The sequence below is a fragment of the Staurois parvus genome, unplaced genomic scaffold (assembly GCF_062004578.1).
Source record: "Staurois parvus isolate SC_StPar_1 unplaced genomic scaffold, SC_StPar_1.0 ptg000213l, whole genome shotgun sequence".
Classification (NCBI taxonomy): Eukaryota; Metazoa; Chordata; class Amphibia; order Anura; family Ranidae; genus Staurois; species Staurois parvus.
Window position 1 is genome coordinate 158,946 of NW_028318009.1, and position 25,854 is coordinate 184,799.

Below are 25,854 nucleotides of genomic sequence, written 5' to 3' on the forward strand. Positions count from 1 at the left end.
CCCCACCCCCTCCTGGCTACATCAGAGACAGTGCCGTATTCCCTAGCCAGCAGGAAGGGGGAGGAATCAGAGCATCAGTGGAGCTTCCGGTCCTGCCCCTCCCTGCTGGCTGGGGAATGCAACACTGCATCTGATGTATCCGGGAGGGAGCAGCTGCATCAGACGGAGGTGGGGGGATGACAACCCATACCTAACGGGGAGCTGCCCTTGTGGAGTTCATGTTCAGACCCTTGTTCCTTTCCCTGTGTTCACTGAGGGCACTACTGCTCACATCCCCCTGGTCATGCCCACCCCCCGCTGCTCCATACTGTGTATCTGCATGGAGTGAGGAGCATGATGATGCAGGAGGAGGGAGGGACTGGAGATGACATGGGTAATGTGTGCCTAGGACCGGAAACGTGAGTTTACCAATACTGTCTGCAATATATCATTTTAGAACACACACACAGATTATTTCAAGTTCAAGCTTGGTGTCATGTGCTGCACATAGTGACTCTGTGGTCCTGCATTCTGTGTGGCAGACTGAATCCATAGAAGTTTATACACTACTATCAACCACTCCATCCCTCACTTTCACCTCAGTTACTCATTATTGTAACTTAAACTAATGGATACAGTGACCCACCAATCCTGGGTCAGTTTGCGCTCAATAACCATAACTTACACATTTCTTTTTTTTTTTTTTTTAGATTTTGTAGGCACACCTTCGTTCCTTAGGAGCATTCAAGTTTTGTACCCTGTCAAACAGAGACTTTTGATTGAAACTGCCAAGCATGTTACCCTGCACTGCAGAGATTTTTTTCATAGAAACCGCCAAGCTTGTTACCCTGTTCCGCAGAGATTTTTTTATAGCAACCACCAAGCCTTTTGCCCAGCTCTGCAGAGATTTTTTATAGTAATTGCCAAGCTTGGTACCCTACTCCGCAAAGACTTGTGATCGCAACTGCCAAGCCTGTTAGCCTGCTCCACAGAAACTTTGATAGAGACCGCCAAGCATATTGTAACCGGGTCTACAGAGAAACCACCAAGCTCTGCAATCCAAATATGTAAACCAACACATCTGGCCTAAATTCTCCATTCTGCAAGCAACAACACATTCTATTAATGTAATGGCGCTGATTGTGAATCCAGGGAGTGTCGAGTACCATATGTATTTTGTCACAACCCAGATAAAATTGTGCATTTGCCATAACAGCCCAGGAAGTAGCAATCTTCAGGGTGGTGGTCGAGTACCATATGTACCGTGCCATATTCCTGATGCTGTTGCTGCAGCTTCAAGGTGACTAGGGGACCTTAGCTGGGGGACCTAGATGGCAGTTGATATACAGAACAAATTCTGGGGACCAGGCAAGCTACTTGGTTATAACAAGACACTCTGATGTCAGGGTTCAAATGACCCCAGTGCCCAGATAAAGCATGGTATCCCAGCTTAGGGTTACCTGCTGTTTTGAAGAACATGAAGTATCAAGTTTTGTATCTGTCTGAGAAGCAAGTCGACAGGGCACCCAACCAATCACCTGAGTTTGGCAGTGGGGCACCATCCAGGTGCCAGACCCCAGCAGTGGGGCATCAAGCTAGTTGCCAGAAAGTAGAATGTAGTATAGTATAGGGACTGGCCAGAGAGGAATTACTTTGACGCAGTTGGCCAGCTAAAACATGTATTGCAATGCATGTGAACCAGAAATCCCTTTTTATGCAAGTGAAGGAGATCTTAAACTTCATAGGTCTAGTATTACACCGAGAAAACCAAGGAATGAATGAGGAAACACACAAATTGCACAACAATTTAAAACTTGTGTACTTTTTTGGCATGCCAGGTGTCTGTTTACAGCTGAGCATTCTGTTGTTTGTAACCTGATTGAGAGCCATCATGTGACGGGAACACACAATGAAGTGCTCAGGTGTAAGGGGCCTTAAGGTCTTATTTCACTTTGATGAAAATATGATCTGTTGCTATGGATTATTGTACCAAGTAAACAAACCACACTGAAATCCAAATATGTTTTCATCCAAGTTTATTTTTTACAATCTCTTTCCATAAGAAAAAAAAAAAAAAGACATAAAATCTTCATTCTTAAAAAATAAATTAAAATTTACAAAAAAAAACAATTGACAAGGTTTATCACGGATATAACAGCTAGAATATAGATTTCTGGACAGAGTAGAAAAATAGTAAGATGTTTTTGTAATGTTCCTTTGGCTAAACTTGGAAAAATGGAGGACACTTTTGAAAAGTGATACAGCTATAGGACAAGGGGTGGGTCCATGAGCAGCCAATCAGAGTGCATGTTTTCAATAAAGATGGAGAAGTAAAATTGCTGCGCTGACTTTTTTTTCACCATGGACGGGGCAGATATTGAGCCTAAGTGTACCAGTTTTTAAAAATGTCCGCCAAACTTATTTCCAATACTGATGTGTAAGTCTAGGTTTGAAGCACGTTGTAGCAGAGGTAATAAGGGTGTTACAGTAACATGTACAGGCCATATTCAGCTTTATTATTCCCATCAATAACCTAAGGCAGCCTCATTGTAAGGCTTTTTAAACATTCAAGTTTGGAATGGCCAACCTACCCAACAGGAACTCTCCAGTTTTTGCTAGCTGCTTTCTCAATCCAACAGCAAGATCTCTGGGCCTGTGTTCTCAGCTCCATCCACCATTGTCTCAAATGAGTGTCTCTCTCTGTGTTTGGTTCTCCCTTGTTAATGATGTAGGGACAGAGCACGGAACCAAGGACTACTGAAAAGGTAGAAGAATCCAAGGTGGGATTCAGCCAAACAGAAAAGATTTATAACTGAACTTGGGTGAACTGACCCTTAAAGCAGACCTTTTCCCGCTCAATAGACTGCCCACACTAAACAAAGGTATTTAGACAAATGGGAAAATGCGCCTTTCTTTATTGGATTCCTGCTTTCATGGGCTCTGATCGTATTCCGCCATTTTTAAATATATCAGCAGTGGCCAGCTTCCCCTACGTTGTTCTGTTCCAGATCAACAATAACATTGTGCTAGATCTTGCACAAACGTCATACAAGATCTGAGTTGGTTTGTTAATAAAGGATAAGAAGCGCTGCCAGATCTCGTACCGTGCATGCACAACACAATATATGTACCATGCACCATCTGTGATCTGGGGCACAAATGGTGTATGCACCCATAATTGTATGGAGCATTCACTGAACAAGATCTGACATGGCCTGTGGTCCTTCAATAACAAGTCACTCCAGATTTCGTATGGCCCATATGCAAGATTTCCCTGGAAGGGACATAGCCTGCCCGTAGGACACCTGTGAGCCAGAGCCAAGCCACCAATGCCTTGGGAAAACTGGGAACTAGGGAAAAAATGTATGTTTCTCAAACAATATTTGATTTTACAAATAACTTATGAGGTTTTTGGATGGGCATGCTCCATGGCTTTTTTATGTTGTGGGTAAAGGCCCGTTATAAATGCCTAACCCCAACCAAGTGTTTTTTTTCAACTTTTGGTGTGTGTGTGTTTAGAGGTTTTGTAAGATTTTAAATGCTTTGTATGTCCACACAGAGAAGTTCCTCTTCTTTTCCAATGTCCATATTGACACAGACAGCAAAAACCTGACAAAAGTTCTAACCTTTCCTTTAGTTCATGAATATTTGTTGCTATTACTGGCTGTCTGTTGTACCCCCGTCAAATATTAGTAAGTGAGGAGAAAGTTCCAAAATGGGAACATAGCCAGAAATAAAAGGTTGGAAGGGAGTTTTACCCTTTGCTATCCAAAATGGGTCTAGAATTGGGCTTTAAACCTACTCTAAATGAAAGAACACATGCTGTTGTTGGCACTAGCATCCATACAACGAGAAGTCAGCTGTCACAGCCAAGTCCTCCTGTATTCAAGTGTCTTAAAAGTACCTGTGTTGCAGATAGCAATCAGTTCTCTTTCATCTGCTCACCTAAACAATAAAATTGTCATTTGGAACATGGCTGACTCCTAGGGGTTTATTTACTAAAGCTGGAGAGTCCAAAATCAGACTCCCTTCTGCATAGAAACCAATCAGCTTCCAGGTTTCATTGCCAAAGCTTCATTGAACAAGCTGAGGTTAGATGCTGATTGGTTTCTATGCAGAAGGGAGTCTGATTTTGGACTCTCCAGCTTTAGTAAATAAACCCCCTAAGGTCAACACAAAGATTTCCTTTTTACTTTGCAGACATTTATATGTGAGGTCCTCTGTAAATGATCTGATTGCCACGGTGGACATGAAGGATAATAGTAAAGGTGGTTGTGCAGTCATGGTGCACTTGGGGGTGAAGAATCTGATGGGACAACAAGAGGACTGAGGTATCGTCCAATGGAGAAATACTGAAAGCACCTCAAGTATGTGTGCAAACAACCCCTTCAATATCAAAGGAAGCACAACAGTGCATTACAAGCGACAAGGGCTGATATAGGTAATAATCTCTCATAACACAGAAGTTTGTTTTACATGGAATAATCCACTTACATTTGAAAGCAATTAGGCAATCTCAACCCAGATACTCTGAATGCCACAATTTAAAATGTATGTATAACCAAAGCGTTGTTTATTTGGATTGTTTTAGTTTGGAAAAATTAAACCCCCTAGCAGTTTACTTTTGCCATTTTTGTACCATTGGGGGAATTTGCCTTTTACTTTCTGTCCCAGAGATTCAACAGCAAGTTAGAGGAAATTTCCCAAAGTGAGGGACAGGGACAGCTGTCCCTGGAACTGGTGTCTCCATTGGAAGATTTCACTCTCCTCTTATTCTAATAATGTTGTATCCCCCCTCCACTTTTTATTTCAGTGACAATAGTTATCAGAAGAACATAGGGCTCAATCTACTCAATGAGGAGAGAAGGTTTAACCCTTCCCCACGATTCAAATAAAAAAAAAAAAAAAAGTTTTCCCTAAGTATAAATTTTAATGGCAAAGTCCACCTTTTGCAAAAAAATATAAAGTGCACCAACATTCATCTGAAAAATTGTGCATTTATTAGTTTTGTTGCACTGAAGCCTGCAAAGCATTGCAATCATGATCAGTGGATTGTGGGCGCATTAAACAGACTTCTGCAGACTATTTCTCCTGCTGCAGGTCCATACTGAGGTACAGAGGGTCAGTTAAAAGATTGGAGGAAGTAATGAATGCGTTGGCATCACCATACTTGCACTCCATTGAGATTTATGAGTTACTCTACCATGGTGGCAGATGGAACTCGTAGTTCCTCCATTCACAGATCTCTGTGTATGGATGATGCATCTGTGTGGGCGGAGCCATACAAAGCAGCAACAAATTTAAAAAACAACAGAAGCCTGCAGGCAGAAGAAATCCAAGATTCAGTGGCCATGTTTCATATCACACCATAAACATGGGTGAAATATGAAACCTGGTCAAAAAGGTAGACTTGGCCTTCAAAGAACACCTGTCCCATCCAAGGCTATTTATATTTTAAACAACTTTGGATTGTGTTGGGTGGTAGGTGACTAGGGAGTCTAAACAGTAAAGTTGTACTTTTACTTTAAAAGCCAAATTCATAAAAAATGATAAGTTCCTCTGCTGATCTCTCCTCTACCTCTCCATGCATTGGTCCACTTGACTCAACTTGTCCAACACAAAGATGTGTCCCAGCAATGGATCCTCACATCTCTGTAAGTCAATTTGGTAAACAAGGGTACACTACTTCCTTTGTACTCTGAAATTATTTGTTTTACAAAAATGAAATGCTCGGCCATGTACCAAATACTCACAATCCACATGTTTAGATGTCCATACAGTGTTGGACATACTAGGTTGTGCACTGAAGGGGTTAAGCTTGCATTAAGAGTGTCCCCATACCAGGTACAGTTGCCTTGTACTATGTTGATTGGTCCCCCTCCTCCACTGGTCTACGCTCAGATAGTATAGGGCCTGAAGACACTTATGTCACTTCTACCAACAGTGGTCCTTGCTTCCAGTTGCTCAGTGATCTAGGAGACATCCAGGCTCATGCACGGTTATGGATCACACCTAAGAGCACCATTTCAGAGTCCACCTGAACTGTACCCCAGAACACCTCTTCCAAGCAGTTCCAGCCATGGTATGCTGAGCCGTGCTCAAGCATGATATGGAACAATCACACTACACAAAGGAACTGGACTTTTTAGGTGAACCATGCCCGAGTACGATTCATAAACCTAGGAGTGTATTTATTTATAAAAAAAATATACATCCTGTAAAATTGTATGTACATTCATTCAGTGCAATGGGCAGCAAAACCAAATGTTGATAAGCAGTTTTCACTCCAGTTCAAATGTTTTTTATTCATACAGAACAGAGTGACTCAGGAAATGATGATGATATTTCACTTATTTCCTATGGTCATCAGCGCCATCAAGTGGCCAGAATTTCTGTATTTTCCTGATTCATTCTATTATTATGAATAAAAAAACATTCAACCTGGAGAAAAAAATAGCCTAACATTCATTTTTCCCCATTCGCACAGAACAAATGCACATGCAGTTTCATGATTAGCTCTGCAGATTTTTTATAAATACACCCCCTAATGTAAGTACACCCTTAGAAATTAAATGTTGTAACTACTGACCTCAGATATGATAAAAAAAAAACAACCAGATGATAACCGGTTTAATCTCAGAGTCCATCTGTGATTTAGGCACTGTTGGGCTTCCACTTAGGTTATCTACATCACCATATTATTGTCAAACACTGGGGGAGAAATAGGAGGCAGACACAGAGAAGAAAGTCAATATCTATGCAGAAATATATTCTCCGTCCTTCCAGAACCTGCAGAAAACAGATATCGGAGGAACGTCAGGGAAAAGCCCAATTTTCCTGATGTCTGTCTACAGTAGGTTCAGTATTGCTCATAATGGGCCTCACTTATCAAAGACTGCAATACGGTCTGCCGGTTTCCTTTTTAACAACCAATCAGATCAGTTTATTTTTTTAAACTGGCAATAATAATAGCTGCAAGCTGATTGGTTGCTGTGGGCAGCACACACAGTTGCGGTTTTGGATGTTCTGATAAATGAGGCCTGAATGATCACAGATTGAAAATGAACATGTCACATAGCGCTACTATGAATGGGGTCACAACATAATCAACATTTTGCTCTTATGCATATTTTAGCTTCACATTTGGAGATGGCGCAGGGAGATGACAAGTTTAAAAAGGGTGTTTTCATTAATAATAATAAAAAAGAAATAATACACATATATACAGTGGGGAAAATAATTATTTGATCCCCTGCAGATTTTATAAGTTTGCTCACTTACAAAGAAACGAAGGGTCTAGAATTTGTATCATAGGTGTATTTTAAATGATAGAGACAGAATATCACCAAAAATCCAGAATTTTCCCCACTGTGTGTATATGTATATATATTATATTTAGACACATATATATGTATGTATGTTTTGGGGGCTTCTCAGGAGCAAGGCCTAAATGCATAGCACATAGGGTAAGCAACAGAGGCTGAGCCATCAAAAGTAGGAGGAATGAGTAGGAAAAAACTGTTCTACCAATCATAAAATTATAATTCTGTTCAGCCAGTTTTATAATTCAAATACCAGACCGCACAGCCAGGATATGACCTCACTACTTTAGTAACAAATAGCACATTACAAAATGTGGTTGGTACAAAACCAAGTAAACTCTGGGAAATGCTGGATCAAGACTACCCATAGACATTGGAGGATGGTCGGACATACCCCTTGTGACCTAGGACTGCCTTTTTGACTCCACTTTCTGTCTTGTATGTCTGCTACCCAACTGTCACTGACCTTGGCTTGAATTTTCAAAGCTATTCCTGTCTTCTGATTTGGTACCTTGCTGCCTGACTGTTACCGACACCAGCTTATATCCTCGACTGTCCTCTGAATTGGTACCCCACTGGCCAGCTTGTATCTTCAACTCTGTCTTCAGGAATTGATGCCTTGCTACCTGGCTGTTACCAACCTCAGCTTTTATCCTCAACTCCTATTCCTGTCTTCTGAATTGGTACCTCGCTGTTCGGCTGTTACCGACCTTGGCTTGTATCCTCAACTGTTTTCTGAATTAGTACCCTGCTGCCTGGTTCTTTTGAACCTCGGCTTGTATCCTTGGCTCTGTCTTCTGAATTGGTACCCTGCTGACCAGCTGTTACCAACCTCGGCTTGTATCCCCAACTCTGATTGTCTTCTGAATTGGTACCTTGCTGCACAACTGTTACCAGACTCAGCCTGTATCCTTGACTCTGATTTGGTACCCTGCTAGCCCACTGTTACCAACCTCGGCTTGTATCCTGTCTACTGTCCTTACACCTGCTCTGGTACCATGGTGTTTCTACACATTTGGCTTCTACCAAGTGGTCTTCAGTTGTTTGATCCATACACCTGACAGACAGATAGAACCCAATACTGCCTGCAACACCAGTACTCTTGCAATTCCGTGTCCTCACATTCCCCTTTACCACTTCAAGGGGTGTTGGACAGAAGGTGCAAGAGAAGCCCCTTCATCAACTTGGTCTCCATCAAATACATGACTAGGGCTCCACTTATTTCTGGCAGATCAGCAGCAACCAAGACTGGTTTTCCAACCTGCTTGATCACCGTTACCCCACCTCCAAAATATACATTTCCCCTGATTTGGTCAAGAAGCCAGATTGGACAGTTGTGATCTCATGTCTATGGGCTACCTAAGAGACAGATATGCATCAGGTGAGCTTTGATTTTACCTTAGGTAGACAGTGATCTTCTACCCTGCCCCAAAAAAATAGCATAACCTATAACAGTTTAAAATAGATTATTCAACTTTCTGCATTGTCTGGCTGCTGCACATGAGCAGTTGAGATGGCTGTCAGGGAGCTGTAAGAGGGTGCAATACGAAGTCTTTTTGTCAAATGCCCCTAAAAATAGTAACTCCTCTATGTTCCCGTCCTCCAGTTTTCATTTCTCAGCCTCCGGGTTTAGGGTTTATGGGTATGTTGATTATGTTGTGACAGTACTGAAAGTGCCCCCGCCTGAGGAAGGAGGATGGTGAAGGCACAGGGTGTATTTATTTCTTCCACTGATGAAGAATTTAGTGTGTTTTGGAAGTGTCATTATGAACAAATAGACCAGATGCATGCATTTTAAAACTAGCACATGCGTTTTTAGACATTTTGAATGTTTTGCATACATGCTGCAAAGGATTCCCACAATGACTGGAAAAAAAGAACAGGTCAATGAGCCAAACAGGCAGCATGACCATGTCTTTTAGAACATGACCAATGCAACACATAAATGGTGTATTAAGTAATATTTATTTTTTGGGTGTCCCATACAACAGCCATTTTAGGGTCACCTTCATTGACTTAAAAAAATGTCCATTTCATAGCTTCCTGCTCTATCAAGAATGGACAGATATGTAGTCCAATTAAACTATAAGTACAAATCATTAAATGCTGTATGTTTCAGGTTCTTCAAAACAAGTGGTGTGTCAAGTCTAAGGCCTGCTTCACACGTACGGCAGCTCTAAACACACCTCTGAGAAGTGATCATTGGTGGATCGCCTTCTTAGAGGTGGTTTAGAGAAAGTTTACAGGCATTCAGGTGGCAATACTGCTGCTTTTTTAGATCCCAATGGGGATTTTACATTGAAATAGTGAGCATGCATCAATGTACCAAGTGTTTGGCACAGGGTTGTGGCGTGGTTCTATTGACTTCAATAGATGCATTTGGCAAGCAACTCCCCCTGCCATGCGTGAAATGCTGTGTACAATTTGCTGCACCACACCACAAAGTGTTACGCCGCAAAGTGTATAGGCACCTGAGCCTTGCCATACATATGAATGAGGCCTTGTAGTTTTTTTTTTTTAAAGCAGCCACAGCCCATGTAGAAAAGCCCATCTCCTGCCAGCATGCTGCAAAGAAGGTTACTCCTCTCTATAGCAATGGTCTCTTTGCATAGATGCTTAGTTATTCCTTTAGCTCTCCAATCAGCAAAACGTATGCTTCCTGCTGAATGAAATGCTTTAGCTGTGACTAAGCAGGGGGAGTCTCACACCTCTGCAGAGAGACCACTGCTTCCACACAGACAGCAAGCTGGCACAGCACAGGCTTTCCAACTCAGGCTGTGGCTTCTTTTAAACCAATTGAACTGTACTGGCTTTGTACACCTTTTGTGTTGTTGTACCTGGAACACATTTAGCCAATTTAACCTGAAAGGTCATTTGGTTTTTAATGGGACAGGAGGCTTTGTTGTCAAGGAACACATCACCCTTCCAAAATACCCTAAAGACTTAAAAAGTGAAAATATATGTAAGGCAGTACCTACCTACTATATAGCAGACCTATACTGTCCTATAATATCTACATAATCACTCCCCTGAGTAATCATAAAAAATGTATAGAGATATCAGCCAAACACACCTTGTCTTGGTTGTGCCAAATTCTTCTCTTTCGGTGACCACATGGCCATTGCTCCTTTGGCCCAAACCATGTGATCACTGTGTTGGCACTGGAGTAGAGAAGACTTTGGGGTGCATGGTATTTGATATTTCTGTAGACTCCTGTATAACACAAGCATATGTAGACAGTATATGTCCGCCTTCATGACACCGTAGCGCTATGCTTATTAACAAAATTCCTATATTGTATTACTGACCAGATCAGATGCATACAAGTCACAGTCGCAGTAGGTCAAAAACGGGTATACAAGTATTGTTACTTAGCACCGTAAAGTATCAGGGAAAGCAGACTCCTCCCCCTGCGGCTGACCGGCCAACATTAAAAGCAAATATACAATTGTGTCTCTCGCCGCTCTAGTTGGGCCCACAAGGTTTTCGCCTGTTCAAAGCTAGGCTGGCCGAACTAGTGCCAAAGAGGTTAATAAATACTGTCTCTTCTGAATATATAAAATATAGAATCTGGTGAGGCAGGGGGGTGGGGGGGGGGGTTGTTGTGCACGCTATCGGTTCTCGGATGCCCTGGTTCGCTGCAGGGAGTGGGAACAGGAGGAGCAACACGCTTGCTTGTAGTAGGCATAGACGCAGAGACGGGCTTGGACCACCACTGCGCAATTGTGATATCGATCTCGGCAGTTCTCATCTGGATGGAGAAGACAAAGATTTCATTAATAAATATTTTTTAAAAATGGTTTGTGGAAATAAGTCTTAGAAAAAAATCTGTGGGCATGTCCATCAGTTGAAACTGATTACAGAGTATTAGAGAAGCCTGTTTACTGTCAATCAATGGGGCTAGAAGATAAAGCAAACAAATTATTCAACATATGAAAGTTAAAAAAAATTAAAGAAATTGAATATCTCATCTGTACAACCAAGACAGTATCTGTCCATTATGAAACAGGATGAGTGACATGAGACCACATGGAGTATGTGACAGTGATAGAAGAGGTCACCATTCTTGAGGAATATAAGAAACCAAAGGGCTTCAGCTCATTTGAGCTCATCAACGTCCACCAAATCATTGACATGTTAAATTGTACCATCATTTTCATTCAACTTTTGGGTGATAAAATAAGAAAAGGAGCCTCAATACCTCATAAATTGGGGTCTCTTATTGAGCCATCACAGAAGTTTCAAGGTTGCCACCCTCTTCCCTTGCCTTCCTATTGGCTGGTGAAGCCATCATTTGCACCACTTGAGAGGCAAGAGATGTGGGAAGGGCCACAATATGACCACAAGGCTCACTATTTGTATAATAAAGTGACCTGGTTTTTAGGGGTCACCCTGGTTACAACCAAGGGTAAGTACAGCCTCCTGGAGGTTCTTCATCATCCCTTGGCAGTCAATGTCAATGCTTCCGGGTGACTTTATATACCCATGGTTGTATCCAGGGTGGCGCATTCACCCCCCAATAGAAATGGGCTCTATTATGCAAGCAGTCGCTAGTGCTCCTATGATCACATTGTGGACCTTTTACTTCTTTTGCCTCCCTGTTGGCTACGACTTACAGCCTCATTAGCCAATAGGGAGGCAAGGGGTGTACATGTGCAACCATGACAATTATTATTACTGTTCTATAATAAACAGACCCTTTTTGGGGGGTACAGAAGCTTCTTGCTGTTCTATATTATCCAAAGGCCAATTTACAATGGTGGTACAATTGAATGCATCCATGGTTTCCTGGATGTTAATGGGCTGAAACACTTTGGCTTCTGTTGGTGAGACCTCCCCTATCATTGTCACCTCCTTCATGCAATTTCATGTCACTTTTCCTGTTTGGGCTGGAGGAACCCCATATTGTATTCTATGAAATGTCAAATAAATGAGAATTTAACAGAGGCCAGTGATGGCCATAGAAAGCAGAGCTGGAACATCTGATGTAGAGGTCTTATGGGCAAATCCATTGAAAAATATATGCTGCTGGTGAGGTGGACCTACCCTTTAGGACATGCTGTAGTCAGTAATAAAAATGCAAAATTGTTATATAAGCTGTCATTCCATGCCAATTCCACATGCAGCGCTCATGGTTTATGCCAGTGGTCAACCAAGTTAATAGGGTAAAGCTGGCCATATGTATTAGGCCGGTTTAGGGTGGAGTGTGCCCATTTTATTCACCCATGGCTATCCCCAAAGGTGTTTAGAGTCCTGGAGCAGAATCCATTTTTGTTACAAAATTTATTTTCTTACCACTATACTAAAAAAACCCCAAAACAAATAAATGTTAAAACAAAAAAGTAGACCCATCAAAATATCAGCCATTGTTAACCTCCTCCTAACAAGCTATCTGTCTTGATTTCATGGTTATCTCCTGGCTTTGATATGTAGCACCCTCCTAGTTTTGGTAGGCTGCTAAGTAAATTTAGTTGGCTCCCCTGTAAGCAGAGGTGCAGGGGTTAATTGCTAGGAACGGTTCAGTGTCTCACAGGTCGCTGTTAGGCTACTTTGTGGAATAGACTCCATCAAGAGTTGGTTCTGGCCAGCTCAGTGGATTGCTTCAAAAAAGTCCTGGATTGTTTCTTGGATACACAGAATATACAGTCATGGCCGAAATTGTTGGCACCCTTGATATTTCTCCAGGAAATCATGTATTTCTCACGAAACGTATTGCATTAACACATGTTTTGCTATACACATGTTTATTCCCTTTGTGTGTATTGGGAGAAAACAAAAAAAGGGAGGAAAGAAAGCAAATTCGACATAATGTCACACAAACCTCCAAAAATGGGCTGGACAAAAGTATTGGCACCCTTTCACAACTGCGGATAAATAAGAATGTTACAAGCATGTGATGCTCCTGTAAACTCACCTGGGGCAAGTAACAGGTGTGGGCAATATAGAAATCACACCTGAAAGCAGATAAAAAGGAGAGACGTTCACTTAACCTTTGCATTGTGTGTCTGTCTGTGCCACACTAAGCATGGACAACAGAAAGAAGAGACAAGAACTGTCTGAGGACCTGAGAACCAAAATTGTGGCAAAATATCAACAATCTCAAGGTTACAAGTCCATCTCCAGAGAACTAGATTTGCCTTTGTCCACAGTGCGCAACATTATCAAGAAGTTTGCAACCCATGGCACTGTAGCTAATCTCCCTGGTCGTGGACGGATGAGGAAAATTGATGAAAGATTGCAACGCAGAATAGTCCGGATGGTGGATAAGCAGCCCCAAACATGTTCCAAAGACATTCAAGCTGTCCTGCAGGCTCAGGGAGCATCAGTGTCAGCGCGAACTATCCGTCGACATTTAAATGAAATGAAACGCTATGGCAGGAGACCCAGGAGGACCCCACTGCTGACACAGAGACATAAAAAAGCAAGACTACAGTTTGCCAAAATGTACTTGAGTAAGCCAAAAGCCTTCTGGGAAAACGTCTTGTGGACAGATGAGACCAAGATAGAGCTTTTCGGTAAAGCACATCATTCTACTGTTTACCGAAAACGGAATGAGGCCTACAAAGAACAAAACACAGTACCTACGGTAAAATATGGTGGAGGTTCAATGATGTTTTGGGGTTGTTTTGCTGCCTCTGGCACTGGGTGCCTTGACTGTGTGCAAGGCATCATGAAATCTGAGGATTACCAAAGGATTTTGGGTCGCACTGTAGGGCCCAGTGTCAGAAAGCTGGGTTTGCGTCCAAGATCCTGGGTCTTCCAGCAGGACAATGACCCCAAACATACGTCAAAAAGCACTCAGAAATGGATGGCAAAGAAGCGCTGGAGAGTTCTGAAGTGGCCAGCAATGAGCCCAGATCTAAATCCCATTGAACACCTGTGGAGAGATCTTAAAATTGCTGTTGGGAAAAGGTGTCCTTCCAATAAGAGAGACCTGGAGCTGTTTGCAAAGGAAGAGTGGTCCAAAATTCCGGGTGAGAGGTGTCAGAAGCTTATTGATGGTTATAGGAAGCGACTGATTTCAGTTATGTTTTCCAAAGGGTGTGCAACCAAATATTAAGTTAAGGGTGCCAATACTTTTGTCCAGCCCATTTTTGGGGTTTTGTGTGACATTATGTCATATTTGCTTTTCTGCCTCTGTTTTATATTTGTTCCAATACATACAAAGGGAATAAACATGTGTATAGCAAAACATGTGTTAATGCAATACCTTTTTTGTGTGAAATACTTGATTTTCAGGAAAAATATCAAGGGTGCCAACAATTTCGGCCATGATTGTATCTGGATACTAACATTTATAGGTAACGTTGATCCAGGGAATATCCGATTGCCTCTCGGGGGATCAGGAAGGAATTTTTTCCCTGCAGAAGCAAATTGAATCATGCATTGCTGGGGTTTTTTTTTGCCTTCCTCTGGATCAACTGTGGGTATAGGATAATAACTTTTTTTTTTTAATGGTTGAACTGGATAGACTTTTTGTCTTTTTTCAGCCAGACTAACTATGTAACTATGTAACTTTCCCTTGTCTTCTGTAGAGTTCTAGAAGTATAGTGGGAAGAAGAGCAGGGCAGGCAGCCTGAATATTAATGGGTCTCCTGCAAATCCCTGGGGAGGCATGCCCAGTAGGTGGAGGGAAAGCCTATAAATCTCTAAGGCCTGGCAGCCTAAGAGCGCAGTCCATAGTCCAACTATCTGGACTTAGGGGCTCTGCTCCTGGAGCAGACAAAGACGAAGGAGAGAGGCCTTAGGAGTCCAGTGCAGCCGTTGAGGTCCCAGTTAGGAGTAGCTGGGGATCCTACCAAAGAGCCAGGAGATCTGGAGTGAGGAGGCTTTATTTTTCTGGGACTGTGCACTTGATCCTGCCATTCAAAGGAGAAGTGACTGTGGGGACTGTGGATGCAGCCAGGTGGGGACTGTGGATGCAGCCAGGAGTTGTGTAATTCAACTAGGGGCACACCATATTTCAGCCAGGAGCAGTGCAACACCGATCACGTTGTACTACTATTACTACTAGCTGGGTTCAAATACATTACAGCCTACATTGTACAATACAGCTTGCAACCTCAACGGAGCAGCCAGAGGTTTAGCAATTCTCAAGTGCTACAGGTTTTACAGTTCGGGGTATCCCATGCTCCCATCCCTATCCAAGTTCATCGTTCCCCAATAAAAACACCAAAAAGAAAACCCTAGACTGATTATTGAGCCTTTGGAAGGGTACTGAAAATGCTGTGTGCCTGGCTGTGGGTGCTGCATAGGAGGAATAGGCCCAATTGCCAGCGGTTCCTCCAGGGCTAGCTCTACAGATATCATCTAAAAGCTGCTCTAGAAAAATATGAAGCTCAACCATTTTGACTTCAGGTAATCTGAAAGCACTGAGGCCAGAGGATCAATATGATAGCATTGAATATGCCATCTCTAGTGGGAGTACAGCAATGGGAGCAGCATACAGGTTTACAATCTCAGGTTTGCTGGCACTTTAATACTCTGACTCATATCTGTAATGGTGAGGATTGGGTGTTAATTTGGACTATTGGTGATAATGGGGGTTTAGTTCACCAACCACAACTACCAATCAAAAGAAGTTAAACTGGAAATTAAAGTGTAACTCTGCCCTTCTTTGGATTTTAAAGCAGATCTAAACCCAAGAACAAAAATGCCATATATTTCAGCCTACCAGTCCATAGATGTGATGGCTGTATTCATTTTCTTTTTTTGAGGCTACGAACACTTTCAGCAAGTACAGAAAATACCTGTAGATCTTACCAGAAATGCAATGTGCTTGTAAATTCCCATTAGCTTGAAAGAAAGCAGAAACATTCTTATCTTTCTTGAGTAAACTACTAATCTCCTCGATCCACCATGTTATGGAGATGAACAAAAGGTAGACATGTGTAAAGCTGAACTCCAGGGAAAACACAAATGTACCCTTGCAGTGGGCAGCAACTGCACTGTCAGGTTTAAATGCCAATTTATTCCGAGGGGACCACAAAAATCACTTTCACTTACCTAATCCTCTGCTCTGGTTGACTCCTTTGGGTTTCAAGTCTAGTCCCCACAGCCTCCCAAGCTCCAGCGGCTGTATACCCTCTGGCACCATCAAGATCAATGGAAAGCCCATAGCTCTGCACTGGGTGTGAGGGGGTCTAGTGACAGTCCACCATTAGTAGAGGAAAGCGCCTTCACCGGGGTAGTGGAGAATTGGGTAAGTATAACTACTTTTTTTCAGCCCTCTAGACCTAAACGAGCATTTAATCCTTTCAGTGCAGCTCCACTGCAAGGGAGCATTGTTGTTTGCTCCGAAGATGGACTTTACAGTCCAACCTGTGTGACAACCATGGTTCAATCCCTAGATACAGTGGAAGATTGAGAGTTGCCACAGAGCGACAGAAATGTGTTATTTGCAGAATTACCAGGTGAAAATAAAAGAGAAAACATCCTAAAAAAATTACTCCAACACATCTAGAGACTGGTAGGCTACATTATATTACATTTTGTTTTTGGTTTTAGCTATGCCTTAGCTAACAAGATAGTACACTGTATGGATAGTATTGATTACCTATTGTATTTCTTCACATCAGTACAAGCTTTTGACTAGTCCTCTGCACCCAAAGGATATGGTAATATGTTGCCTCTGTTTGCTCCAACCATCATCAGCTGATGAAGGTACAATCACTTAGCTGATGGAAACATGCCATTGTCTACATTGGGGTAATGGGGTATAGGCAGCAATTATGGCAATCACCCAAATCGAGGCACTTCCCTTTGGGAACAATGGATACTTCAAAAGTCCCAAAACCATAAAGTGGTTGAGTTACTAAAACTGAAAAGTGCAAAATCTGGCAGCCAATCAACTTCTAACTTCAGCTCATTCAATTAAGCTTTGACAATAAAACCTGGAAGCTGATTGGTTTCTATGTACAGCTGCACCAGGTTTTTGCACTTTTCAGTTTTAGTAAATAACCCCCAAAGAGACAGTCGAGGCAATGAACGCATTTCAGAAAGTCAGTCTCTCACTGTCTTGAATTCATATAACAGATCTGCAACGGTTGAGTTACACTTTAATATATCCCTGCAATGACGGGATTAATGGTAGTCTTATTACCGGCACAAGCAGCGATGGTGAATATTTTGGGCTGCCACTGACACTCATGTGCACCGCAAAGCATTCAGTATTGTTTTATTAACCTCTTAGCTGCTGGAGAGGCCTGCACTGCTCTATCAGTTGGAGGTCGGACAGTTGTCTCGGACTCCTCACCTAGTACGGCGGAGCAGGGCTGCGTGTTGCACGTTCTCTTCTCGTCCGGCTTGGAATCCAAGTCACAGATATGACTGAAGCTCTTGTCGGCTGTCAGACAACGAACCTCCCTTACCTGGATACCACCGAGGCAGGACTGTGAGCACTGCAAGGAGCAAGAAGTGGGGGTTAGTTGGAAAAGGGAAGTTAAATCCTAGAAAAAAAAAAAAAAAAAACTTGTAAAGGTTATGTATATCCAAAATAATTTTTTTGTTTTGGACAGAGTAAGGAAAGGTTAAAACCCCTGCCAGGTAATTGGTGACATTTCCCTTCACTTTCTGTCCCACAGATGTAAGGTGAAGTTAGAGGAAATCTCCATAAACTGTCAGCAGGACAGGAAGCTTAGCAAAATTCTTTAATAGAAAGCTGTACCCTAAAAAGGGTTTTAGCCCTTCCTTACCGAATTATAAAAGAAAAAAAAAGGTTTGGCTTGATATACATTAATAATGCCTCAGCATTCACACAGACGTCAGCAATAATCTCCATAATATGTCTATTATGTGTATTTCCTATGGTCATCATCTCCATCTAGTCGCCATAATGTGGTATTTTCCTGAAATACAAAAATCTAGAAAAATACCACCCTATGGCCACTAGATGTAGCTGGCGATTATAGGAAATACACATATTACACACATTAGGGGGATTATTTGGGAAAGCTATGAGAATGCAGAGTGAATTTTGTAGAAATAGACCAGTTTAAGTGTAACTGTCAGGGAATGGGAAGATCGCCGCAGCGATCGAATCTGCACATGCATAGAATCCTGACAAAACGTACAGGCAGGCGGGCACTAGGACCCAGGCGCGCCTGTCACAAATGACGGCGCTGGGCAAGCACTAGGACCCAGGAGCGCCTGTCAGGAGTCGGGCGGGCTATTTAAACCCGGCTCTTGCAGTGCTCAAGTGCCTGTATGGTCTTATCTGTGTTCCTGTGAGTAGATTGTTTGTTGCTGACCCTGCCTGATCCTGATTTGCTGTCCGTCTCCTGCTCTGATCCCTGGCTTTGTCTGACCATTCTCCTGCTTAACCCCATACGTTCTGACCTCCTGTTGACAAACCCGGCTTGTGACCTGTTTATCCCTCTGCCTGCTGATTCTGTGCTACACCGCCACCACTGTTACCGACCCGGACTGCCCGACACTGCTTCAGTTACCTCCTCACATCAGACTCTTACCTGCTATACACCTTCAACGGTGCCTCTACCACAGCTGGGTGAACCCAGGGGCCGCGACCTGGTCTCGGCCTGCTCCAAGTCCATCCCCACCATCAGGGGCTCTGGTGAACAAGCAGGTCGGAGCTTAGATTCCGCGCCTTGGGGGAATCCGGTCTGTGGAGTGCTAGAGGCTACCGCTGCAGGATCCCTGACAGTAACCTGTTGCTTTCCTTTGCATGGGCAAAGCTCAGGTCCACGTTTTTGGGTGGCTTTACACTCGCTTATATTACCTGCCACTAAAAGCACCTCCATCATCTCTTTTATTTGTCTATCTGTACATATTTGACCCATAGGTTTCCCAGAGTTTTTTTTATATAAGCAGATGTATCACACTCATGCACTTACTGTGCTCCATGGAGATGTGAACCAGCGGGATCCACAAGGTCCAGCGTTACATGACTGCAGACCGGGGGGCTTCTCAAGGTTAGCACACTCTGATGGGTCCGTCACGTTGAATTCAGTCCCGAGTTTGCTGATGCAGATCACATCTCGTCTCTGTGAGCCTTCATCACAGTCCGCTGAGCACTAACATAGAGGAATGAGGAAGAATTAGGTCCTGTAGTTCTAAAAACGTGTTTACTTTCCTGAATATCTTCTGTATTTTATGGTTTTGTTTCTAGATAAATACATGAAAGGAGTTTAAATTAGTGGTGCACCGAAATGAAAATTATGGTTCCGAAAACAAAAATTCAAAATGCACTTGGCCAAAAACTGAAAAGCGCAGTTTTTAAAAATGAATATATATTTTTTGTAAAAAAAATACACAGATTAAAAAAAAAGAACAATATATACCCCAATTTTTTTGTAAAATATGAAATAGGATGTTACGGCGAGTAAATAGATAAACAACATGTCACGCTTTAAAATTGCTCGTGGTATGGTGTGAAACTGCGATACTTAAAAATCTCCATGGGTGATGCTTTAAAAATTTCTACAGGTTAGCAATGTAAAGTTACAGAGGAGGTCTAGTGCGAGAATTATTGCTCTTGCTCCAACGGTAGTGGCAATACCTCACATGTGTGGTTTGAACACCGTTTACATAAGTGGGCATGGCCTACGTATGGGTTCACCACTACGTCCGGGCACAGGTGGGACGGGGGCACTTTAAACTGGGTTTTTTTTTAATTATTTATTTATTTATATTTTTTGCACTGTCCCTTTAAAAAAAAATTTTAATCACTTTTATTCCTATCACAAGAAAAGCATGCATCCCTTGTGATAGAAATAATTAGTGACAGGTCCTCTTTATGGAGAGATATGGGGTCAATAAGACACCACATCTCTCCCCTACAATGTAAAGCATTGGATCAAAAAAAAGCATTGATCTAGTGCTTTAAAAAAAAAAAAAATAATGGCTGGAACGGGAAGTGACATTGCTCCGGGGTCCTCCAAGGGCATAGAGATGAGTGGAGGCCATCTTTCCTTCACTCATCTCTATGTTCAGCACCGGGATCAATGGTTTTTCAGGTAAGGCTGAGAACTACCAAGCGGCATGCACGCATAAACTGTCAACAAGAGGGCTACTGGAACCATTCCGCTGCTTTCTGTGTGTGGGTGGTAGGCCTATGGGTAGAAGCATTGCTGGGTACTGAGGGGAGATACCCAGTTTTATGTGCGTAAATCCTGATTGGACAATGTTACACTTCTTCATATTTATAAGCACTAACAATAATATGTTTGACACTCAATCGTACCCTTAGGGAAACCCATGAGATTAATATTGTTCTTTCAAGAACAATGGGGTAGGTGTGCAGATGCTGTGGGCTCACCCAGGGTGCGTAATCGAAGTACCAGTCAGTCTACCAGAGCAACCCGCAAGGGATGATAGTTGGAAACTCTAGAGGCCTCCAGTTATCTTTGCTGCAAACTGCAGCTGCAAGAAGCGCCCCCGTCAGGTGGTGTGGTCTCTCCCAAGGTGTGGCGTCTAAGTACCAGTCAGTCTTTACTAGAGGATCCCACAAGGTATGATCGGTTGGAACTCTAGTAACCCCGGTTTTCTTTGATGCAAATTGGCACAAGGTTGTGGCCTCAAAATTTCCCCCCCAAGACAGTGGCAGAAACAGGGTAAAAAACAGACAGTGGGAGAGACAGGAGACTAAAGGGTAATTGAATCCCAGCAGGTAGTCAGGCAGTTTGGGTCAGCAAAGAGTAAGCAGTAGATGGGGGAATAGTCCAGTTCAAGTAGGGGTCAAGGCAGGCAGCAAAAGGGTATTCAGGCAGTTTGGGTCAAGAGTAGGCAGTACACAAGGCACTATATGAGAGAATAGTCCAGTTCAAGCAGGGGTCAAGGCAGGCAGCAAAAGGGTAGTCAGGCAGCTTGGGTCAGCCAAGAGAAGGCAGTACACAAGGCACTGGATGGGAGAATAGTCCAGTTCAAGCAGGGGTCAAGGCAGGCGGCAAAAGGGTAGTCAGGCAGTTTGGGTCAGCCAAGAGTAGGCAGTACACAAGGCACTGGATGGGAGAATAGTCCAGTTCAAGCAGGGGTCAAGGCAGGCAGCAAAAGGGTAGTAAGGCAGTTTGGGTCAGCCAAGAGTAGGCAGTACAGAAGGCACTAGATCGGAGAATAGTCCAGTTCAAGCAGGGGTCAAGGCAGGCAGCAAAAGTGTAGTAAGGCAGTTTGGGTCAGCCAAGAGTAGGCAGTACACAAGGCACTAGATGGGAGAATAGTCCAGTTCAAGCAGGGGTCAAGGCAGGCAGCAAAAGGGTAGTCAGGCAGTTTGGGTCAGCCAAGAGTAGGCAGTACACAAGGCACTAGATAGGAGAATAGTCCAGTTCGAGCAGGGATCAATGCAGGCAGCAAGCTGAGGGTAGTCAGACAGTCCGCATCAGCAAAGAGTAGGCTGTACACAAGGCAACAGAATACAGAGTAGTCTGGTTGCTGTATGCTTGGTTGAGAACAAAGTGGATCGGTCTGTCCTGCTTACCTGAGACCAAGGTCCTGCATACCACTTCACTATCCGTTCACAGGGTCCACTGTTACAGACTCTCATGTCCGAAGGCTTTGTTCCTCCACAGCCTTCCTGAGACTCATCTAAGGCCGAACTAGAGAGACAGAAGACTGAACGACGCTGAATCCCCATTCCACATTCTGAAGAACACTGCAAGTGATAAAAATATGAAAATCTGGCACCAAGGCAACACCAAGAAGATTGACAATATCTAAAAATAAAAATCTATTGGCAGAAGGTTCATGTCAGCTGCACAATATATTAAAGATTTTAGCGAAGATCATGACAGATTCTTGCCAGTCTTTGGTCTGCAAATATTAAGATAAACCATTCTGGGGCATTTGATGAAATCTTTTAAAATAACTGTTATATGGAAGTGACTTCATTAATATAGTTCCATACTGATTTTCAGTGTTGCAGTAACAAACACTACGATGAGAAGCAATTACTGGTTTGGGGGGATAGTGGGGGAGGCTTATGGCAGATCGAATGGCCTGATTTGAGTGTACATAATACACAGGCATGATATTTGTAATTCTTAGAGATGGGTTATAAGTCTAGTCTTATCACCGATTGATCAGTTTGGATTTTCTTCTATGGTTACTGTAATTTAAATATCGTCCTTTGAAATAAACCCATCTGTCAGAAGCGAGAGTTACCATTGGTAACGACTTACTGTAGAGCTCCATTCATTGTGGAACCAGCTGCGGACACATGGACCCATGTCACAGGCCTCGTTGGTTCTAGGTCGGAGGCGGTTGCTGCACTCTCCCTCACCGACTTCATCTCCTTGGCTACTAATGCAGCGCACATTCCGCATCCTCTGTCCAACACCACACATGACGGAGCACTGTGGATATAATGATGTAAAGCCAAGAATGAGCAAAATGAAGGAAAAGAACCTCAGAAGATGCTTGCCCACAAGCACACCTCCCAGAGTAAGCACAACTCTAAATGTGGAAGAGAACGGACAGGTCAGAAAAATACTGGATACCAGATATTTCTAATGCTTCACTGACTTTTTGCCATGCCGGAAAGCAGAGATGAGCTGTCTCAAGACCAGTGGTTCTCAACTACCAAGTGGGAAGTGGCAGCCTCCCTCTTACCAGGTCTACAGCCAGCTGCAGAATCCCTAACTCCGACAGCGCCTCCCAGCTCCCATAGTGCCCCTGACATTCCATAGTGTGCCCTCTAAACTCCCTCAACAACCATGTACAGTACCACCCACCCCCTTCTGTGCCCCAAAGCCTACTGTAGAGCCTCTAGGGCCCCATAATGCCCCCAACGTCCAACAGTGTCTAACACTGCCCACAACCTCTGCAGCACCCACAATGTAATAATAAAAGGTGCAGCGCTAAAGATACTAATTCCAAATAATAACTCATAAATGAATAAATTATGATATCAATAAAGTGACAGTTCATGGCAAAGTGCTGAGTATAAGCTGATAATAACTTCAAAACTTCAGTGATTTGCCCAAGGTGTAGAAAAAATACGCACTCACCAGATGCGTATTTTAAATACGCATGTAGGCAATATAGCCAGAGGTCCCCTTAAAGGATGGAATGGACGAGATAGGCCAATTACGGATTCTCCTCCCTTTGGGTGGTAAACAGCTATACAGAGGTCTCCTTGGTGGACACAGATTAGATTCAGCCAGAGACCTCCGTGATAGTCGGGGGCTCGCAGAGCAGGAAACACAGGAGGTGTCCCGACGGGCCTCCAGTCCCTCTGAGGGGCAGATAGAGCATACAGTCCCGGCTCCCACACAGCTGTCACACACTGTAGGGGGGAGGGGGGCAACAGCAAAGAGCTGATTCTTCTGCTTCCGCTCATGAAGGGAGGAGGGGATGAATGGGGGTTTCGGTGGACACCTAAACAAGACATTATTCCTCCCACTGACACCACTAGTGGGGCAATATTCCTGCTACTGACAACAATGGGACACTATTCCTCCCACTGACACCAACAATGGGACATAATTCCTGCTACTGTCACCAACGATGGGGCACTATTCCTCCCACTAACACCAGTGATGGGGCACTGTTCCTCCCACTGACTCCAATCATGGGGCACTATTTCTCCCACTGACTCCAATGATGGGGCACTATTCCTCACACTGACACCAGTGATGGGGCACTATTCCTCCCACTGACACCAATGATGGGGCACTATTCCTCCCACTGACACCAGTGATGGGGCACTATTCCTCCCACTGACACCAGTGATGGGGCACTATTCCTCCCACTGACACCAATGATGGGGCACTATTCCTCCCACTGACACCAATGATGGGGCACTATTCCTCCCACTGACACCAATGATGGGGCACTATTCCTCCCACTGACACCAGTGATGGGGCACTATTCCTCCCACTGACACCAGTGATGGGACACTATTCCTCCCACTGACACCAGTGATGGGGCACTATTCCTCCCACTGATACCAGTGATGGGGCACTATTCCTCCCACTGACACCAGTGATGGGGCACTATTCCTCCCACTGACACCAGTGATGGGGCACTATTCCTCCTACTGACACCAATGATGGGGCACTATTCCTCCCACTGACACCAGTGATGGGGCACTATTCCTCCCACTGACACCAATGATGGGACACTATTCCTCCCACTGACACCAATGATGGGGCACTATTCCTCCCACTGACACCAATGATGGGGCACTATTCCTAACACTGACACCAGTGATGGCGGCACTATTCCTCCTACTAATACCAAAGTTGCAATGTTTACAGCCACTGAGGCTAGGACAATTTCTAATTCTATTGGCCACAGTCCGGCCCCTCTAAAGTCTGGAGGACAATAAACTTGGCTTTTGTTTAGAAAGTTTGGAGACCCCTGTTCTAGAGGTATCTTGGATATACAGGTCCTTACCGTGCTCCAGTTGCTCTGGATCTCCCATTGGCTGCAGATACGAAGTTGACATGTCTGAGTAACATTGGGCTTGGGCAGATGGCCACACCTCTGTGGGTGAACCATAGTGGTGCGATTTGCATAAATCTGCCGGCAGAGGACCTGACGGTGTTGTATTCCAGGGCCGCAAGTCCGGCTGCAAACTGACCAATTTCCAACATCCCAGCTGCATGGGAAAAGGAAAGTAAATTAATATTAATACATTAAATGTAATAAAAGACTTCTGGAACACAGAAAAGTTTATAGGTGTCACAAAATTAGGAAATGAACAATTGAAGTCATATACAAATCCAAATACAAGTCGAGTGTTGAAAAGCCAACACCTTTCAGTGACTGTACCTCCACTTCCTTCATCAGGGCTCAGAAGTGAAATAATGAAACAATGTATGTGGATCTACCCAAGTAGCATCCTGACAAATTGCTGGGAAAACTCATCTCAACAGCATCCCACTATAGATTGAAGATTGAGACCACATACATTGTTTTGTTTTTTCAAGGTCCTGAGGAGGCGGAGATATAGAGCCTGAAACGCATTGGCTTTGCAAACAATCTATCATTGAAATGTATTTGTGTTTGGGCTTGAATATTTTGGTGTGGCACTTCAATTCTAAGTCATCCCTACCACATCCCAGGGTGATCGTGAAAGCCTTACGGTGTATAGAAGCTGCCAGCAAAATATGTAAATTTATATTTGTGATACGAATGTAATATTGGATGACAACAATATATAGTATATATATAAAACGCTTCCAAAGTTCCAGCACTTTCTATCTGCTTTTTTTAAAAGCAGGAAAAGTCTGCATTGACTACAAAGAGAATGTGTATAGGGGAGTGAAGACTAAGGAAATGCTTCCTCCTGCCTGCAGCAGACTATGGGCACAATTTTCTCACTATAGTACTGCCAGGTAGAACTAGGAGCCTAAGAACAACAGTTACCTGATGGAAATTCAGTTACAGTTTTACAATATTTCTGCATACCGTGACTCAGGAATTTAGTCATTCACACTTATAAAGCTATGGATTGCTCCACTTCAAAGCAATCATTCACAATTAAAGGGGGTGTACAGTTGTTTTGTAATATTCCCTTATCTAAAATGACTAGGGCTTCATTTTTTTTAATAATATAAAACATAGAATTAATGCACATCAGTATTTCAGTATTTTT

The 25,854-nt window shown here is 43.3% G+C and overlaps 1 protein-coding gene and 1 long non-coding RNA gene across 4 annotated transcripts in view; one reads left to right on the forward strand and one right to left on the reverse strand.

The window, feature by feature from the left end:
- The window catches only part of LOC149460983 (uncharacterized), a 43,624-nt gene extending 41,626 nt beyond the window's left edge, over positions 1-1,998 (forward strand). For both annotated transcript variants that reach the window (XR_016312969.1, XR_016312968.1), the window contains exon 4: positions 690-1,998. This is a non-coding gene — a long non-coding RNA (uncharacterized LOC149460983). The remainder of the gene's footprint in view (positions 1-689) is intronic.
- Positions 1,999-25,854, reverse strand: part of ADAMTSL4 (ADAMTS like 4) — a 274,339-nt gene continuing 250,483 nt past the window's right edge. For both annotated transcript variants that reach the window (XM_089678942.1, XM_089678941.1), the window contains exons 13-18: positions 24,651-24,855; positions 22,433-22,606; positions 21,733-21,906; positions 19,154-19,333; positions 17,557-17,701; positions 1,999-11,052 (exon numbers count right to left, since the gene is read on the reverse strand). In XM_089678942.1, coding sequence (XP_089535068.1) covers positions 10,913-11,052; positions 17,557-17,701; positions 19,154-19,333; positions 21,733-21,906; positions 22,433-22,606; positions 24,651-24,855 — 1,018 coding nt within the window. In that variant the 3' untranslated portion in view covers positions 1,999-10,912. The remainder of the gene's footprint in view (positions 11,053-17,556; positions 17,702-19,153; positions 19,334-21,732; positions 21,907-22,432; positions 22,607-24,650; positions 24,856-25,854) is intronic.